This window comes from Trichomycterus rosablanca, chromosome 23 (assembly GCF_030014385.1).
Source record: "Trichomycterus rosablanca isolate fTriRos1 chromosome 23, fTriRos1.hap1, whole genome shotgun sequence".
Classification (NCBI taxonomy): domain Eukaryota; kingdom Metazoa; phylum Chordata; class Actinopteri; order Siluriformes; family Trichomycteridae; genus Trichomycterus; species Trichomycterus rosablanca.
In genome coordinates, this window is record NC_086010.1 from 7,928,379 (window position 1) to 7,949,022 (window position 20,644).

General features: G+C 40.4%; 1 protein-coding gene across 2 annotated transcripts in view; it reads left to right on the forward strand.

The window, feature by feature from the left end:
- Positions 1 to 17,948, forward strand: part of LOC134301130 (muscle M-line assembly protein unc-89) — a 30,580-nt gene extending 12,632 nt beyond the window's left edge. For both annotated transcript variants that reach the window (XM_062985701.1, XM_062985700.1), the window contains exons 2-11: positions 1,760 to 2,168; positions 2,254 to 3,933; positions 5,107 to 5,268; positions 6,690 to 6,938; positions 7,042 to 7,127; positions 8,384 to 8,487; positions 10,037 to 10,180; positions 13,097 to 13,228; positions 14,490 to 14,759; positions 17,027 to 17,948. In XM_062985701.1, coding sequence (XP_062841771.1) covers positions 2,020 to 2,168; positions 2,254 to 3,933; positions 5,107 to 5,268; positions 6,690 to 6,938; positions 7,042 to 7,127; positions 8,384 to 8,487; positions 10,037 to 10,180; positions 13,097 to 13,228; positions 14,490 to 14,759; positions 17,027 to 17,221 — 3,171 coding nt within the window. In that variant the 5' untranslated portion in view covers positions 1,760 to 2,019 and the 3' untranslated portion in view covers positions 17,222 to 17,948. The remainder of the gene's footprint in view (positions 1 to 1,759; positions 2,169 to 2,253; positions 3,934 to 5,106; positions 5,269 to 6,689; positions 6,939 to 7,041; positions 7,128 to 8,383; positions 8,488 to 10,036; positions 10,181 to 13,096; positions 13,229 to 14,489; positions 14,760 to 17,026) is intronic.
- Positions 17,949 to 20,644: the final 2,696 nt, after the last annotated feature.

The window sequence follows — 20,644 nt, forward strand, 5'->3', positions numbered from 1 at the left end:
AAATGGACAGTAAGTGTAGAAACAAGGTGGTGCTTTTAATGTTATGGCTGATCATTGAGTACAATGTTACTGCTGTAATTAAAATTCTCCTCCTTATCTTTTAGACTTGATAGGTCTCAGACTTACTAGAAGGGTGGCCACAATTACTGTACATGTTAGGTTGGTTTCCAATCACATCATGTATAAACCATGCAAGCACTCAACGGATACAAGGCAAATTTACAGGACCAGACGCACCCTTATGCATCTTTTCTCATTATGTTCCCATATTCCAGGTTACTAATACTCCTTTAATAAACATCAGGATACAGCAAAGATGCTTGCATTCCCTCTTCAGTTAACAAATGTTTTAAAGAAAATGTAAAATTCATTTCATTAAACGTAATAAAATATTATAATTCATTATTAATTATAGACTTATTCAGAGATGGATCCCAGTAAATGTTCTAGACATTATTAGCATTAGAAGGCAATATTTGCAATCCACAGAGACTCCATAACACATTCCATATGGTGTGAATACTAAAGTGAAACTAAAAACCAATCTAATTCAGTCTCAGCTGCAACTCTAGTCACTGGTTTATTCCACCTGCACTCTGTATACTAGGCTTTAACTGGGTTAGGCCAGGACCTAAAATTAACTTTGTATCTTAACTGCAGTTCTGACTCCTTGGGGTTTTTCGTGAAGATGTTGCCTCAATCATAGCACTTGCAAGCATGATATTTTGCGATCATAGTAAAGCTTTGTCCTCCACTTCTAGTCAAAGTCCCTAATCATTTCCTCCAGACTTGTCTTGTTATAGATAGTCTGGCCCAGCAGGATCACATTGTGACATCTTAATCTATATAGTTAGTTTTATACTTTGTGGTTCTTAATTTTCTATCTGGTAGTTCTCACTAGGCAGCAAAAGCCATTCTTACAGGTTTCAGACAGACATAATTAAATTGGAATATTGGATCTATACCATAGAGGTCCAAGCAGCACCTTCTAGTGTTGCCAGAGCGTCAGTCCATCACAGAGCTTCGCCCACATGGCTTTGGTGGTTCTTTTTCTTTCTTTTTTTTTAAAAGATTTTTCCCCTCTTTTTTTCCCCCAATTTTTATCCCCTAATCTAGTCGTGTCCAATTACCCTGAATGCGTCCTCTATACTGATTCAACCCTTCACCGCTGACTGAGGACGCCTCTCAACTGACATACGCCCCCTCACTGCCAGGCACGTACAGTCAGTACAGACTTTTTTTCACCTGCACGAGTCGAGTTCATACACTTGACGGGCACTGTGTATGGAGGGCCACAGCCCCATCAGCATTATTCCTCAGCCCTGTGCAGGCACCATCAGTCAGCCAGCAGGGGTCGCAGTCGCACCAGTTATGAGGACTCATGATCCGACTTTCTTACCCTTTAACCCTGAACAACAGCCAATCATTGTTCATACAGCCACCCAGCCTAGTCTGAGAGGCAGAGCTGAGATTCGATGCGATGTATTCAAAACCCCAACTCTGGTGAGCTAGTGTACTTTACCGCTGCGCCACCTAAACGGCTTGGCTTTGGTGGTTCTTAAACCAGCAACCTTTTCATTACTAGTCCAATACCCTAACCACTGCCCTATAATAGTGTCTCACTTTTGTTGTCAAGCTTTGCATTTCATGCTGTTCTGTACTTTATCTGTATCTAAACCTGTTTACTAAAATTCCTGTTTGGTCTTTGAAATGCAATAGATGACTTACTGATTTTGTTTGTTTTGTCTTTTGTTATCAGATTTAATCACCTGACATCTTCAAGCTCGACAGATACCCAGCCATAAGCAGATGACACCCAACTGAAATCCTTCATTTCATACATCTCTATGTAGTGATGGAGAAAGCATAATGCTGCATGTGAAGGTTTAATAATGCAAGGAAGAACATGTTTACGTTATGGAGTTCTCTCCAGTTTGGGCTTTTCTGAACCCTAGGTGGACGTGTAGTGAAGCACTGTTTCAGATGCCTGTGATATACGAAGGATTGTAAACCATTAAGATGGGGAGCTGTCAGTGCTGTCAGTCATCAAAGCTCTGTGACCCTGTGGATGAAGTGCAGGGGCTGCTCAACTCGTCCGATTCGAAGACTTCAGCCAAGACAGACGTGTGTGTGGGACCTGGTATCTGCCAAGCATTGGAAGCTGAGAGGTAAAGTGACAGATTTGCTCTTGTTCCAACACTGGTCATCAATAGTAGTTTAATCTTTTAATCTTGGGTCTGTTTTTTCCTGCAGTGAGTATAAAGAACCCATCGAACCGGAGAATGAGGGTGCGAACGTGCAGCCGCCATCTCCCAAATCTGCAGAATTTAAAAGTTCCTATTCTGTTGTAATTCAAAGCCTCCACACTGATGCCTCCCGTGCTGAACCAGCTAGCCAAAGTGCCTCCCCCATTTTTAAAGTGTCAGAACAACTAATAGAGGCTGCTGCAACAGCTATAGAACGTTCAGAAGTCAAAAAAGATAGCACTACAGAACATACCCAGACTTCTATTACTGACACAGAACTGGACTCTGTTAAAGCACAAGTAGAAGTAGAGAGGGCAGAAGTGACGAAGGAGACAGAAGCTCTTATATCTAATGCACTGACGAAGGAAGAAGCAGCTGCAGAACTTGAGCCGATGGCCCAGGGTGAATCTGAAGGAGTTTCAGGTGAGGTTGCAAAGGTGGACACAGAGAAGAAGGCTGCTGTGGTGGACCTTGAGAAGCCAGCTGCTTTGAAGGACATTGAGAAGCCAGCTGCCGTGGTGGAGGTGGAGAAGCCGGCTGCTGTAGTGGACGTTGAGAAACCTGCTGCTGTGAAGGACGTCAAGAAGCCAGCTGCCGTAGTGGACGTTGAGAAGCCAGTGGCAGTGGTGGACAGTAAGAAGCCAGCGGCAGTGGTGGACAGTAAGAAGCCAGCAGTTGTGGTGGACAGTGAAAAGCCAGCTTCTGTAATGGTCATTGAGCGGCCAGCTGTTTTGGTGGACAGTAAGAAGCAGACTGATGTGGTGGCCAGTGAGAAGCCAGTTAATGTGGTGGCCAGTGAGAAGCCAGCTTCTGTAATGGGCATTGAGCATCCAGCTGCTTTGGTGGACAGTAAGAAGCAGGCTGATGTGGTGGCCATTCAGAAGCCAGCTTCTGTGGTGGATAGTGGGAGGCAGGCTAATGTAGTGGAAGCTGTGAAGCAGGCTGCTATAGTAAAAAGTGGGAAGCAGGCTAATGTAGTGGACATTGAGAAACCAGCAGCTGTAGTGGACACTGAGAAACTGTCTGCTGAGGTGAACGTAGAGGTAAATAATGAGAAGCCAGCTAATGTGGTGGACACTGAGAAACTGTCTGCTGAGGTGAACGTAGAGGTAGACGTTGAAAAGCCAACTGTTGAGGTTGATATAGAGGTGGACTGTAAGGAGAAACCAAAAGCACAAGAAGTTTTAGCTGATACTGTCCAGCCAGATCTGAATAACCTAACCACTGTCCGACCTGAAGTGATTTCAGCCGTACCAGCACAGAACAGATCGGTGGCTGAAGACGACACTGCAGAAGCTCAGCTATTTTCATCAGGATCTCCAGAAAAGGTTGACGACGCAGTTAAATCAATGCCATCCAATACAGTTAGTGTAGAACTTGCTACAGATCTCCGGGATGAAATAGAAGCCAAACATGAAAAGGATATTTCCCTAAATAAAGCTGAAATGAAGAAAGACTGCCTACCTTGTGAAACCCAAGAGCCCTCAGAGCAGGTGCCCCCTCGACCACTGAAGATAAATAAACCCAGTGCTCAAAGTGTAGAAAATGGACATGTGGATGATATAGGGCATTTGAAAGATGATGCTAAGGCACCTCAAGAGACTAAAAAATCCCAGACGGGTGAAGAACCTCAGGATGTTAATAATAAAGGAGCACTTTTGCCTGAACCCACTGCCGATTTTAACAGGTAACACTGTCTAATGACTATTTATGTTGCTAATTATTATTTCGTTTGTTTTATTTGGCACTCCATACACTTCTTTTCAGATTGAAGCTAATTTGCACCATACAACTCGACCTAGTTGAGAAAAACATGCCAAACTCTTGATATATTTCATTTAAAAATGTTTAATACACCCCAATCCTCTTTCCAGATTTTTTCAGAACTATCGTTCTGTTTAAGTTAGTACACTTAATCAGTGTTTTTTAAACCCTGAGTCGCGACATGTGGCGCAGCAGTAAAAAACACACGCTGACACCAGAGCTGGGATCTCGAATACATCGTATCGAGTCTCAGCTCTGCCTGCTGTCTGGGCTGAGCAACCACATGAACAATGATTGGCCTGTTGTTCAGATAGGGGTGGGATATTAAAGCCTGATAGGGACTCTCTCCCATGACTGGTGCAATTATGACCTCTGCTGGCTGATTGATGGCGCCTGCACAGAGATGAGAAAAGAGTGCTCTCAGGGTGTGTCTCTCCATACACAGTACTGATCCGCACGGCACTCGTCAAAGTGTAGGTGACAAAATGCATACGGCTGCAGCCCACGTGTCGGAGGGGGCGTTGGTTAGCTTCGTTCTCCTCAATCAGAGCGGGGATCAGCATTGGTGAAGAGGAAGCATGACGCAATTGGATGTGCTAAAAAGGGAGAAAAAGGGGAGAAAATGCATAAGCAAAAAATTTAAATAAACTAATTTTAACAAGCACATAAACACAAAATGAACTTGTACATGAATGCCCCCTTGTGGAGGCTTTACGTTACGTCTTGTAAACCACAGTGGGACCAGGTTACCACCAATTTTATAAATTTATTAATATTTTGTTTTGATGCATTGTTTGTGTTGCATGGGTTGTGGTAAAATCATGAACAAAATGTGGATCACTTGAAAACCCTGCACTAAATGACCAAAAGTATGTAGACACCACTTTGTTATTGAGTGCCCTTTGGTGACCACTTCAGTGTCTCGCTCCTTTAACTTAACACTATATGTGATGTTGGGAGCTACACTGGGGACTTGGTCACTTGCTCTAATTGACCTAACCATGATTTCTGCTTTCCATCTAAACATACAACATGCAGCCCTAAATCAAAAGTCAGTATGAATGTTTTAATTTTGATCACTTTTCCATGCTGCTAGCACTGCAGAAGAGGTGCAGAAACCTGAATCTATATCAACTGTAGAAGACCAGAAGATGACCACTGAATTAACAGAAAAGGTACAAGAAGCTGCAGGAACTATAATGAACGGACTGAGTCCATCCAGTCCTGAAGAGAAGCCTCGACCCGCAGAGACCATCAGGTAAGTTCTTCTTGTCCTTCACTGTTTATTTTTTACCACCAGGTGGCATCACATGACCAAAAAAACTTTAAGACTTGTTTTGACGGTAGGAATGCTGGATAATAATAGCAAACCCACCAGCATGGTTTTACTTCAAAGATCACTGGAGGAATGTGAGCTGAGTGTTTATTGACTTACACTAGAGAAGCTGAACCTAAGGCTCACTACCACGAAAAGACTACTGTTATTTTAGATCTAGGAAGAAATCAGACCAGACCATTGCTATTTTAAATTAGTAATATTAATATAAATAGTAATATTTTTCACAAAGTCTTAGTTTGTTTTTGGAGACATATATGGCCAAAAGTATAAGGACACCCCCAGATCATTTCCTCTAGCAAGTTCATAAAGACTTGGTTTGTATTTGGTAAGAAAGAATCCCTGTTGCCTTCCAAGAGCCCTAAGCCTCAACTTAAACTGAACACCATTGTGATGAATTGAAAAAAAAAAAAAAAATTAAGTTTAACCCTGTCTTTTGACTGAATGGGCACAAATTCCCACAGACACCCTTGGAAATCTGGTAGAGAGCCTTCCCAGAAGAGCCCTGTACCTGCACAAAAAGGAAGGGGGGTGCAACTAGGTACTGGTTATCCAAGTTTAATTAGTTCAAATCAATAATGACAGACACGGTCATGAACAATTTTCTATCTCCAATTCACCTGACTGCACTTCTTTGGACTGTGGGAGGAAACCGGAGCTCCCGGAGGAAACCCACACAGACATGGGGAGAACATGCAAACTCCACACAGAAAGGACCTGGACCATTCCACCTGAGAATCGAACTCTTGCTGTGAGACGACAGTGCTACCCATCGAGCCACAGTGCTGTCCCAACTCTGTAATAATAACTACTGTTTGGGAATGTTGCATCTAACAAACTCACAGTCAAGTGTACACAAAAAAAAACTGGATAAAACCGGTTTAAACCAGATAAAAAAAAATTAATTAATTTTAAAAAATGGATCAAACCAAAAAAAAAAAAAGAAAAAAAAAAAAAAACCTGGATTACAAAAAAAAACTTAAAAACAAAGAAAAACTGCATCAAACCGGTTCAAACCAGAAAAAGAAAATTAAAAATGGATCAAACCGGTTCAAACTAAATGGGAAAAAAAAAAAAAAAAAAAAAAAAAAAAAAAAACGGTTTAAACAAGATTATAAGATCATAACGGTTTAAACAAGATTAAAAAAATGAATAAAATAAACTGGTTCAAACCGATTTTGACTAAAAAAACGGTTAAAACTGGTTTTGGCTAAAAAAATGGAATCAAACCGGTTTTGACTAAAAAAAAGAAAAAATGGTTTATACTGGTTTTGACTAAAAAAATAAGCGTATTTACACACAATTATTTTATGACTAGCTCTAGTTTCAATTTCAAATGATAGTGCTCAGGAAGATGACACCAGACCTGAAAGCAAAGCCACTGGCCCAGATGAAGCACCCTCTATGAATGATAACTTACAGAAAGATTCAGCACTAGCGCCGCAGCCAGCTGAGATGAAGCATACAACAGATACTGAAGGCACGGAAGATGCATCGAGTCATATAGCCCAAAAAGAAGAGATCATTCAAAGTAAAATACCTAAAACAAAGGCTTCATTTGTAGCCCTGAGTGAGATACAAAGCTTGGACAGGTAAGTGTCTGTCAGTCTTGATAAAATTGTCATTTTTGTCTATTCTGTGTACTTCTTGCATAATGTTTTTTGTAAAACAAATGTATGCTGTATTTTTTCACAGCATTGAAGACCTGTATAGAGATGATGATGAAATTACGAAGGAGTTGCTGGAAGAAAAGCTGGCAAAGCCAGTACTGGAGTTCACACGTATGTATTTTATTTATTTATTTATTTATTTGACTGCAAGTCTATATAGGCTCGAGCCTACAGCAGTGATTTCAAATACATTTACTCTACTAGCATTTTGAGTACTCATTATTTAGGGGTTTTTTTTCTATCCTGGTCTGGGTTGCCACAGGCCCAGTTCCACCGGGACACACTGGGTGCAAGGCAGGAATATCCTGGAAAGGGCCCAATCCATCGCTAGGCTTTGTCCACCCCTGGACATTGCGTGCCATGTCTGTGTAGAAGCCTGGCCAGCCAATAGCACTTCTGAGATTTAAACCCGTATCTCAGCTGTGGTGGGCTAGTCTAATACGCCGTCCTAGTCTGAAGCACCTACTGATTATTTGTGTATCTTAAAATCATCATTAAACATGTCACTTTTAAGAACAAGAACAACTATACCTGTAATATATTTACATGTTACATTTTTGGCATTTAGTGGACGCTTTTATCCAGAGCGACTTACAGCTGTAACAGTATACAGTCTAAGCAATTAAGGGTTAGGGACCTTGCTCAAGGGCCCAACAGTGGCAACCTGGCAGTGGTGGGGCTTGAACCGGCAACCTTCTGATTACTGAACCAGTATCTTAACAGGAGGCTAAAGTAGTTAGTGAAATAAATTTATAAGTATGTAAAAAAAACTAAATGCATAGACACAAAATGTTATTGAATAAATAAATATATGCAAAAATATAATTTATTTTTAAAGTAAAAACAAAATATAAAAATAGAATTTAGCATAGAATTTAAAAATGAATATTGCGGCGCCCAGGTGGCGCATCAGGATATTCCGATAGCACACCAGCACAGAGTTTCTGAACTCCTCGGTTCGAAACTTGATGTTGCCACCGGTTGGCTGGGTGCCATCTGGCAGGAATAATTGGCAGTGCCTGCAGCAGATACTAATTGGCCACCATATCTGGGGGCCGGACTATGTGTGGGTGGGTCTTCATACGCTGTGTAAGGACCCTGATTGGCATAAGAGACGCCTGTGCAGAATGTAGGGGCCAGAAGAGGAGGGCTGTGCACATGTCGGAAGAGGCGTGTACAGCGATGTGCTCTTCTCGGATGCAATCGGGTATCCCTCAGCAGCAGAAGACAAATTGACTGCACTAAATCGGGAGGAAAAAGGGGACAAAAGGCATTAAAAAAATTGGTAGCAGTATTTTCTATGGAAATTACTTTTTTTTTTAAATATACAGTTACAGTTAATTGATTTTTTTTTTCCTCATTTTCAGTGCATGGAGTGGGGGCGAACAGCTTAGCTCCAGCTATTGACATTCTGGCTTACAGTGAAAAGGAATGGAAGGGAAACACAGCCAAGAGCAACCTCATCAGAAAGGTGACACTTCAAAACACTGAGGATTTCGACGAAGACCAAACACTCTTTTATTTCATTAAACCAGTATTAACTGGGTTCACAAAACTAAGACAGAATAATTTATTGTTAATAATGTAAAGAATATGATTACTACATCGAGTTGAACCACTTTTGTTTTGTTGATTAATATACATCCAGTGTGTATACTCCAAAATCTATGTAATCCAAAACATATTATGTATTAATGTATTTATTATGTTTATTTTTAAATAACGAATATTTTTATTCATATATATTTTTCAGACATTGGATTAAATTGTACAAACTATACTATATTACAATGCATATATGTACATATATGTACTATACTATATTACAATGCATATATGCTTTAACACCTGCATGTTGCCAATGTTTGGAAAGATTTCATGCAAGTTAGGGACACAATTATTAAACAATATATAAATGGAACGAGCGGAAGAGCCAAAAATGTTTATTTTAGTAAAAAATATTTTATATTCACATATATTTTTCATACATTGTATTAAATTGGACACACTATACTATATTAAAATGAATACATGTAAATATTGTGTACATAAAAGTCAGATATTATTACTGTAAATAGAAACAATCAAAATAGCCGCTCAGGTGGCACAGCGGTAAAGTGCACGCTGTTCACCAGAGCTAAGATCTCGCATACATCGTATCGAATCTCGGCTCTGCCTTGCCAGCTGAGTGGCTACATGAACAACGATTGGCCTGTTGTTCAGATAAAGGGCGGGACTGAAAACCGGATGGGACTCTCTCTCAGACTAGTGCGATTACGACCTCTGCTGGCTGGTTGGTGGCTCCTGCACAGAGATGGGGAAGGAGTGCGGTAGGGTGTGTCTCTCCGTACACAGCGCTGTATAGCACTGCACTCGTCAAGTGTGGGTGATAAGATGTTCGATTGCTGTGCACGTTTCGGAGGGGGCGTGGAGCAGCCTCGTCCTTCCCAATCAGGAGCAGGGGACCAGCATTAGTGAGGGGATGATTGACGGGTAGAAATTGGATGCGCTAAAGTGGGAGAAATAGGGGTAAAAAAAAAAAAAAGAAACAATCAAAATATGCTCTAGCACAGCGCTTCCCAACCTTTTTTGCACCACGGACCGGTTTCATATAAGATAGAATTTGACGAACCGGTGGGGGCGGGAGGATGCACCTGCATGTTGCCAATGTTTGGAAAGATTTCATGCAAAATAGGGACACAATTATTAAACAACACATAAATGGAATAAGCTGAAGAGCAGTTGACACATTTAACATTTCTGCCAGTATGATTGCTATCAGCAAAAGAACTGAAAGTGGTAAAAGGACTAGAAAACTGTAGGAACAACAGTTAACAGTAAACAATACGCACCACAATCATCTACGCCCTTTGCAAAACAAAAAAGAACTTTATGATAAGGTCTATTAATTTGGAATGAGATGTTCTGCAAGCTGTATCGATAGATTATGGTTTTATTTTGATCAGCAATTTCATTAATGTGCTTGAATTTTGAGTTCTGCTGTGTTTGGACATTCGCAGGGTTACTCCGAGATGTCCTGTAGTTTTACTGGGCTGAGGAGAGTCAGAGGAGATAACTACTGCTCTCTCAGAGCCACAATGTATCAAGTGCTGGCCAACACCACACACCCTCCACCCTGGCTACTGGAGGAAGATTTCACATTGGTGAGAGCTAATAAATATATAAATAAGTGTGCTGCCTGTCAGGAATCTCACAAGTGACATCATTAAATAAATATTGCTGTTGTTTGCAAGCCAGTTGTCTCACAGATTGAAGCCAAACTCAGAAAGTGTTTTTTTGCCAGATATAAGGCTTGCTGTTCTACACAAATAGTTGTTCTGCATAGCTGTGGCTTTTTTCTTGCTACTACCACAAAGACCTGTTTTATGGAGCACTGCATAGTGGGTTGTCCATTCATTAAACAGGTTCTCGCTCTGAGCAAGACTTAGAGTGATTGTTGGGTTCCTTCCTACCTCCTTGATCAAGACCTTTCTTAATTTGGTCAGATGGCCAACTCTAATGATGTTCAAGGTTGGGCCAAGCCTTTTCCAATTCAAGATTAATTTAATTCAAGTCATCCTGGAAACACATAAAGCTTTAGAAAATTTTGATATCCTCACCCTGATGTACGCCTTGCCCTGATTATACCCTGTCAATTCAAATCGATCGATTGCCACACCACAGGCAGACAACTGCAACTGAGGGTAAACAATTTAGGGATAAATATAGCCAAACAGGGCCACAATTTGATTCAATTGCATTTTATAATGTTATATATATACAGTATATATACAGTGTATCACAAAAGTGAGTACACCCCTCACATTTCTGCAGATATTTAAGTATATCTTTTCATGGGACAACACTGACAAAATGACACTTTGACACATTGAAAAGTAGTCTGTGTGCAGCTTATATAACAGTGTAAATTTATTCTTCCCTCAAAATAACTCAATATACAGCCATTAATGTCTAAACCACCGGCAACAAAAGTGAGTACACCCCTTAGTGAAAGTTCCTGAAGTGTCAATATTTTGTGTGGCCACCATTATTTCCCAGAACTGCCTTAACTCTCCTGGGCATGGAGTTTACCAGAGCTTTCACAGGTTGCCACTGGAATGCTTTTCCACTCCTCCATGACGACATCACGGAGCTGGCGGATATTCGAGACTTTGCGCTCCTCCACCTTCCGCTTGAGGATGCCCCAAAGATGTTCTATTGGGTTTAGGTCTGGAGACATGCTTGGCCAGTCCATCACCTTTACCCTCAGCCTCTTCAATAAAGCAGTGGTCGTCTTAGAGGTGTGTTTGGGGTCATTATCATGCTGGAACACTGCCCTGCGACCCAGTTTCCGGAGGGAGGGGATCATGCTCTGCTTCAGTATTTCACAGTACATATTGGAGTTCATGTGTCCCTCAATGAAATGTAACTCCCCAACACCTGCTGCACTCATGCAGCCCCAGACCATGGCATTCCCACCACCATGCTTGACTGTAGGCATGACGCACTTATCTTTGTACTCCTCAAATGATTGCCGCCACACATGCTTGAGACCATCTGAACCAAACAAATTAATCTTGGTCTCATCAGACCATAGGACATGGTTCCAGTAATCCATGTCCTTTGTTGACATGTCTTCAGAAAACTGTTTGCGGGCTTTCTTGTGTAGAGACTTCAGAAGAGGCTTCCTTCTGGGGTGACAGCCATGCAGACCAATTTGATGTAGTGTGCGGCGTATGGTCTGAGCACTGACAGGCTGACCCCCCACCTTTTCAATCTCTGCAGCAATGCTGACAGCACTCCTGCACCTATCTTTCAAAGACAGCAGTTGGATGTGACGCTGAGCACGTGCACTCAGCTTCTTTGGACGACCAACGCGAGGTCTGTTCTGAGTGGACCCTGCTCTTTTAAAACGCTGGATGATCTTGGCCACTGTGCTGCAGCTCAGTTTCAGGGTGTTGGCAATCTTCTTGTAGCCTTGGCCATCTTCATGTAGCGCAACAATTCGTCTTTTAAGATCCTCAGAGAGTTCTTTGCCATGAGGTGCCATGTTGGAACTTTCAGTGACCAGTATGAGAGAGTGTGAGAGCTGTACTACTAAATTGAACACACCTGCTCCCTATGCACACCTGAGACCTAGTAACACTAACGAGTCACAGGACATTTTGGAGGGAAAATGACAAGCAGTGCTCAATTTGGACATTTAGGGGTGTAGTCTCTTAGGGGTGTACTCACTTTTGTTGCCGGTGGTTTAGACATTAATGGCTGTATATTGAGTTATTTTGAGGGAAGAATAAATTTACACTGTTATATAAGCTGCACACAGACTACTTTTCATTGTGTCAAAGTGTCATTTTGTCAGTGTTGTCCCATGAAAAGATATACTTAAATATCTGCAGAAATGTGAGGGGTGTACTCACTTTTGTGATACACTGTATATATATATATAATCCTCTCCACTAATGCCAACCCCCACTCTGATTTGAGGAGAACGAAGCTAACCCACGCCCCCTCTGACACGTGGGCAGCAGCCGTATGCATTTTGTCACCCACACTAGGCGCGTGCATATATGCAGATCAGCCTTGTGTACGGAGAGACACACCCTGATCCGCACTCTTTCCCCTCCTCTGTGCAGACGTCATCAATCAGCCAGCAGAGGTCACAGTGCATCAGTTACTATCCGGCTTAATACCCCACCCCTATATGAACAACAGGCCAATCGTCGTTCATGTGGCCACTCAGCCCAGCCGGATGGCAGAGCTGAGATTCGATACGATGTATTCAAAATCCCAGCTCTGGTGTGCTAGTGTGTGTTTTCACTGCTGCGCTACCTGAGCGTCCCACATTTTACATTTTTAAAACAAGTTTTAAGTTTACCATGATGGGTAATTAACTGTAAATTGACGGATAAAAATAGAAATTATATCATTTTAAAAATAAATCTACAACAGAATAAAGTGTGCAAATAAAGTTGAGTGTTCTTTTTAAGTTTAGAGGTCTTTTTATATATATAATATAAACATATTAATAATTTGCACTGGTCACCATGTCCTTTTGTAATACTTGTATGTTTTTGAAGTTGCCAGAAAAACTTGAAGCTCAGGACCACTTGATTGGAACGTGGACGTTCCCTCCGCAGTGCAGCAGTCCAACAGAGAACAAGAATGAAGTGCAGAAACTTAAAAGCTATCTGGAGCTGCTTCAAAGAAGGGTGAATATTACTTTTAACCTATGTGTTGTTACATTTCAGTAAGTGTGCTAAAGTTCACCTGCACAATTTATCAGATGATCAGTAGTGATGCCCTAAATAGGCTGGGGCATGTTTAGGCATATTTCTCATGACAGGTAAGGATAAGAGTGTTACGCCATCATGGTATTGCTTGTGCTTGACAATTTGGATTGGTCTCATGTTTTATGGGGATAGGCAGGATATATGCAGAGATCTTTATACTGTATTTATACTTGTGGGGCCACACAACTTGGCATTTAAAAATCTACTTTGTCTATCTGATCTTTTGTCCCTCAGACAGGGTCAACCGTGTCTGTTGAGCGCCCAGCCAAGCTGGTAGCACCCTCTGGAGCTCGAACTCTCCACAGTGACAGGCTTGCGTATTAGACTGCTGCCCCACCTACCACATTTCAAATGTACCTTTTAATGGTACCTAAAATTGGCCCAATTAATTTAATAACAAATATTTTAGTGGTTTTATTTTTATTTTTTTATGCCAAACCTGTTCTGACCAATAAAAACTGGATCAAACCAGTTTTTTTTTTTTTTTTTTTTTTTTTTTTTTTTTTTTTTTTTTTTTTTTTTTTGTCAGAACCGGTGAGCGCCCAGCCAAGCTGGTAGCACCCTCTGGAGCTCGAACTCTGCCTATCTACCTTTCAAATTCACAAATTTCAAATTTCCTGGTACTTAAAATTGTCCCCATTAATTTAATGACAAACATTTTAGTGGTATGATTCTTTAAAGATTTAAAAAGTATTTCATAGCCTATACTGCAGCAGCTAATGCTTTTTGTGCTTTTAAAAATAAATAAGAGTTATTTACAAGCCTTATGTTTTGTGTGGACATGCAGAGGGCCAAAGAACTTGGCAGGTTATAAAAATGACCTATGTAGTCATTTAAATATTTACCTTGCCTATCTGACCTTCCGTCTTTCAGTCGGTCAACTGTGTCTTTTGAGCGCCCAGCCAAGCTGGTAGCACCTTCTGGAGCTCGCACTCACCACAGTGACAGGCTAGCGTATTAGACTTCTGCCCCTTTCAAATTCACATTTTCATGGTACTTAAAATTGGCCCAATATATTAATGACAAACATTTTTGCTGTATTTAGCGGTCACACTATCCCAGGGTGCTGCAACACCCACTTTGAGAACCACTGCTATATTGGACACTGATGTGATTGTGTGTGTGTGTGTGTGTGTGTGTGTGTGTGTGTGTGTGTGTGTGTGTGTGTGTGTTTTTCCAGTGGCAGGAAGCTGCTGAGTCAGAAAGCTTAGAGGATAAACAGCGTGTGTGTGAGAGCATATTTGAGGGTGGAGAAGAAGAGTATGGCTTACTGGAGGTGCTAAAGCTGCTCATGCTGGCAAAGGCAGAGGAGCTCTATGCCAAAATGCAGGGGGGACATGACGTGCCTGTGTTCTGCTGGCTGCTGTTTGCCCGCGACACATCTGAAAACCCAAGGATGTTCTTCACCAATCATCTCAGACAAGTTGGCTTCAGTGGAGGCCTAGAACAGGTACAGTGTTCATTTTCTTTTACAGTTTTATTGTTTAATAGAACTAGTCAACTAATCTTGCTGGACCTGTTCAATGGTCTTTTTAATGGGTTTTATTTTGATAGGGTCACAGTAGGTCCAATTGTATCGGGAAACACTGGGCACAAAGCAGGAAAGTCTATAGAATATTTAAGTTACCCTTAGGGCTGGCACGGCATTGGTCCGATATTGGCCCAAATCACTGGATCGGATATCGGAAGGAAAAAACGTTTAATCTGATCCGATACTGTTAATGTAAGTAACACTTAATGTAAATAAGGTCATTGTTTGTGTGTAAAGCAAATAACACACGAAGATACGTTCCAACAGAGTGCCGTTTATTGCCAGCTCACTCGGCAACTGCCGTAACAAGGTGCATCTTGATGACGTCATTAACATGTGCCACTGATCTACAACTCATCCGCAACAGCCATTCAGAAATTAAAACACACTGATCTACTTAAACTTTTAGCATTTAAAAAAATCATCTATTACTGCCACATCTAAAAACACTGTTTAAACACAATAAAAATCATCTACTACTGCCACATCTAAAAACACTGTTTAAACACAATAAAAATCATCTACTACTGCCACATCTAAAAACACTGTTAAACACAATAAAAATCATCTACTGCCACATCTTAAAACACTGTTAAACACAATAAAAATCATCTACTACTGCCACATCTTAAAACACTGTTTAAACACAATAAAAATCACTTTATAAATGATAAATCTCTCACCTAAGATAAAGAAAACCTTGATCTTGTCCCGGCTTGGAGATCTCTCACATCCTCAATGATTAATCCATTAGTGTTATGAAATAAAACAAAGTACACCATTAACCGTTTAGCCACAGATGTCCTCTTCAAAATCCAGCAGGGTTTAAAAATCTAAAAACGTGACAGAACTTGAGCGGTAAATCTCAACTCTGTGTCAATTCTAATTGGTCCATCACGTTTGATACCCACATCCACATCTTCCAATTGTAGACACTTTGGATGACACACCATAAAGCGAGATGTGTCACGTATTTTAAATATTTGTACGGTGCTGTTAAACAAGCCAAAAATGCTGCTAAATGTTCTGTGTGTAAAAGTTAAAATATAAACAGCAGTTTTGCATAAGTGTGATGTTAGGTTTAGGTTTTGTATTTATTCCTTTAGAATATTTGTTTCACAGTCTGAGCATTGTTATTTAGATAGCTAGTTTAACCATGGTGCATTGAGACTGTGTATTATTACTGCTTAGTTGTTTGAGAGGAGAAACGACGGTATCCGATTGGAATCGGTATCGGCAGATACTCAATTTGCAGTATCGGTATCAGACATAAATTGTGGTATCGAGCCAGCCCTAGTTACACTACAGGCGTAGTTTTTGCAAGCAGTCATGGCTTACTACATTGTGCCAAACTTCAATAAAATGAAGAATAATATGAAGAAGGTATAATAGGTAGGTTACATGAGTAGTCAATATAGCAACATAGTGAGTGATCGAACAACAATGACCAAAGTGAATTAAATGCACCAAATCTTAATAAAACTGTACTACACAAAGCCAAAATTCTTGGCAACCAGCTGTTTAGAAAGCTGTTGTATTAAATTTCAGTGTGTAGGGGTGTGTAACTTGGTTTAGGGACATCAAAACAAGAAACAACCTTTCAATTAACAACTGCTTACTTGCTTAGCTGCCTTATTTGGATTTTCAGGCTATCTGGGTGGCACAGTGGCTCGGTGGGTAGCACTGTCGTCTCACAGCAAGAAGGTCCTGGGTTCCATTCCCAGATGGTGTGGTCCGGGGCCTTTCTGTGTGGGGTTTATATTTTCTCCCCCTATTTGCGTGGATTTCCTCTGGGAGCTCCGGTGTCCTCCTACAGTTCAAAGACATGTAAATTAGGTGATGAAAATACAAAATTGTAAGTTAGGAGGTACAAAATAGGGCAGTTGTAGCCTAGCGGTTATGGAACTGGACTAGTAAGCAGAAGGTCGCTGGTTCAAACCCCACCACTGCCAGGTTGCCACTGTTGGGCCCTTGAGCAAGGCCCCTAAACCCTTAATTGCTTAGACTGTATACTGTAAGTCGCTTTGGTTAAAAGCGTCTGCTAAATGCTGAAAATGTAAATGTAAAAAAATTGGCCGTGACTGTGTTTGACACTGAAGTTAAACTGTGAATCATTTGTATGTTAAAATTATAACTCTTTTTTTTTTTATAGTAATCAAATCTAACTCGCACCTCCTGTCCTGCAGGTGGAGATGTTTCTTCTTGGTTATGCCTTACAGCACACGATTCAAACTTTCCGCCTGTACAAGTTCGACACAGAGGAGTTCGTGACGCACTACCCCGACGATCATAAGCAGGACTGGCCCTGTGTGTGTATCGTCACTGAAGACGACCGCCATTACAACGTGCCTGTTAGGAAGCCAGCACAATATCGAGAGTGATGACGGACTTGTGCCACAAAGTACTGGTCATGGTATTCTGGAGAGATAGACTTGAAAAGCTGGTACAACACAGTGTTAATGGTGGTCAGTATTAGATCACTGACACGTCACCTGATTTGCTGTAAAAGGGAGTTAATTGGAGGTTAAAAGAATTGGAAGGAAAGAACATAGTTTACATGTAACTGCCATTAATGTTCGCCTAAATTTAACCAAAGCACTCAGGGTGTTTTTTTTGTTTTGTTTGTTTTTTTAATCACTTACCATGCATTGCAATGATTTTAAGCACAGGATGCTACATCAGCTACACAGGAGCTGTGAAAGCATCTACGCATGATGGTTGCAAAGATGTCTTAGAAGTCTAATTTTTGAACTGTGTCCGTTTTCTCATGTGCCAAGCATGCAAACATGAACCACACTGGCTCAGTCTGACCCCTAAAATATTACATGCTGCCCCTGCTTTGTTAAGCTTCATAAAGTGCTTGTCATTTTGTGCATTTTTTAAATCAGCTCCTTGGTTAAAATATTCATATTTGGTTTAAATTAATACTTGTAAAAATGTACGTATACACCAATCAGCCATAACATTATAACCACTTTCTTGTTTTTACACACATTGTCCATTTTATCAGCTTCACTTACCATATAGAAGCACATTTTAGTTCTACAATTACTGACTGTAGTCCTGACTGTTCTTCAATGGTCAGGACTCTCCCAGGACCACTACAGAGCAGGTATTATTTGGGTGGTGGATCATTCTCAGCACTGCAGTGACACTGACATGTTGGTGGTGTGTTAGTGTGTGTTGTGCTGGTATGAGTAGATCAGACACAGCAGCGCTGATGGAGTTTTTAAACACCTCACTGTCACTGCTGGACTGAGAATAGTCCACCAACCATATATATCCAGTCAACAGCACCCCGTGGGCAGCGTCCTGTGACCACTGATAAAGATCTAGAACATGACCAACTGAAACAGCAGCAATAGATGAGCGATCGTCTCTGACTTTACATCTACAAGGTGGACCAACTAGTTAGGAGTGTCTAATAGAGTGGACAGTGAGTGGACACGGTATTTAAAAACTCCAGCAGCGCTGCTGTGTCTGATCTACTCATACCAGCACAACACACACTAACACACCACCACCATGTCATTGTCACTGCAGTGCTGAGAATGATCCACCACCTGAATAATACCTGCTCTGTGTGGTCCTGTGGGGGTCCTGACCATTGAAGAACAGGGTGAAAGCAGGCTAAAAACTACAAAGTGCTCCTATATGGTAAGCGGAGCTGATAAAATGGACAGAGCGTGTAGAAACAAGGAGGTGGTTTTAATGTTATGGCTGATCATGAATAATTGTTATAGGTTATTGTTTGGGGTCTAATGATATTAGGAGTTCAATCTGAGTTTGCTAAATGCTATTTGGTGAATTTATCACATCAGGAGTTTTTATAAAAACATAAAATTGGTAGGTGTATGAATCTTACATAAAGGCAGGGCTCGCTTCACTGGTCTGTGTTGATCTGTGCTGATTTCCTTTAGTGTGACCTAAAATGTGACAAATATGGAGGAGGAATAATACATCTCACATTGTGTTAATTAACAGCCACAATGTTGCACTATACGTCTTTAAAATAAATATATATACTGTATATGTTAATATGTATTGCGGAGCACTTTTATTATCTATCCTCTTGCTTTATGTATAAGGAAGAGGTGTTCATGAACATGATGTAATCATGCATTTTATTTTTAGAACATTTAAACATTTTTCTGTGTAAAATGTGACCCTATTGTGCTTGGTGCATTTTAAAATATAACCATACTCCTTTTTAGCACTTATAATAGGCCACTGTCCATCATAATACAGGTTACAAGTATTACCTTAAAATGTCTTAAGGTTAGAAGCAAAGGTAAATAAAAGCACAGTGGATATTAGTTTATTTCCAGCTATTTATGTCCTGCTGTTTGAGCCAATTGCAACTTGCATACATGACTTACATACATACATATATTATTATTGTGTTATTAATGATCCATTTTTCACTGTACCACCAGAAAGTTTGGGTGTTGGTACTATATGTCAGTACTATAAGTTATGTACTGTATATCTGAATAAGACTGTTGTTCATCTCTCTATAGATCATTAGGCCAAATCTGGTTTTTGTTGTTTTTTTTGCAAATGTCAGTCGAGTACTAATTGGTTTTCTCCCTACCACACTACCATACATGTCATTTTAGCTTCGTTTGCTTTGTATTTTGGAGTCCAAAGCCCAACCACAGGCATCCTCTTTCTTGGAGGTCAGAGGAATCTCTGTATCCCCACGCATGCTGGAGGAATGCCAACCTCAACCCAGCCAATAAATTGCAAGATTACTGTTAATTGTGATGATCTAACACTGCCTGCTATTCCACTCTGAATGTTTTTGGTTTTATTTGAATGATTCTGCAGTAAGTCACAGCATGTTCCTGTCATTGCATTGTTCTAAACGAGTGTAAATGCACCATTTTGTAATTTTGGACTCTTGCAGTATGTAACTTTTGTGTGTGTTTACAAATAAAATGATGCTGCTTGTGTTTATATTTCTTGATCATTGGGACATGTTAAGATCTTAAAGTGCTAACTCAGTCTTGAGACGAGCGAAATGCAAAGACTACAATATCAACAAAATTGTTATCTAAGGATACAGTTTTAGGTTGTGTCAAAGACGAATCTTTGGTTTGATTGATCACACAACACAAAAGTTTAGTTTAGTCATTTACTGAATTTTTTTTAAAACAGAAACGGCAATCCCAGTCTCTACGTGGCCACGGGTAGTTTTCCCTGTCTCAGCGAGTGAAAAAGGAGAACTGACCATGAGCAGAATGCATGTGTGTCTTTTATCAGTTAGCCCTTCCTTGGTTCAGGGGAGAGTGGAATTTATTATGATATACGGAGATGTTTTTCACAATCTGCATTTGCCTTTAGTGGCCTTGATAGTTAAGCAATCACCACGTACCAAAAACAATGGTTGTGGAACATTGTGTGCGTTCAGCACGTACAGCTACTATCTTTTGTCACGGTCAATCAGAGCCTAAAAGTAGAGGGTATTATTTTAATTTCCCAACAACTATAATTTTAATTTCTTAACAATTCACTATTATTTTAATTTCCTAACAGTTGTAGATTTGATCCTAGGTTAGAGTATTAGACAGTTTAAAAATGAACTAAAAATAAACCGGTTTAAACCTTTTTTTTTTATTATTACATTTTTAACATAAAAAAACCCAGTTCAAACCAAAATAAACTGAGAAAAATAAAACTGGTTCAAACCGGTTTTGACAAAAAGAAATTCAATAAAAAAATTGAAGAAAAAAAACTGGGTGAAATAAAATTGGAAAAAAACTGGATCAAACCAGTTCTGACAAAAAAAAGAAATTGGGGTT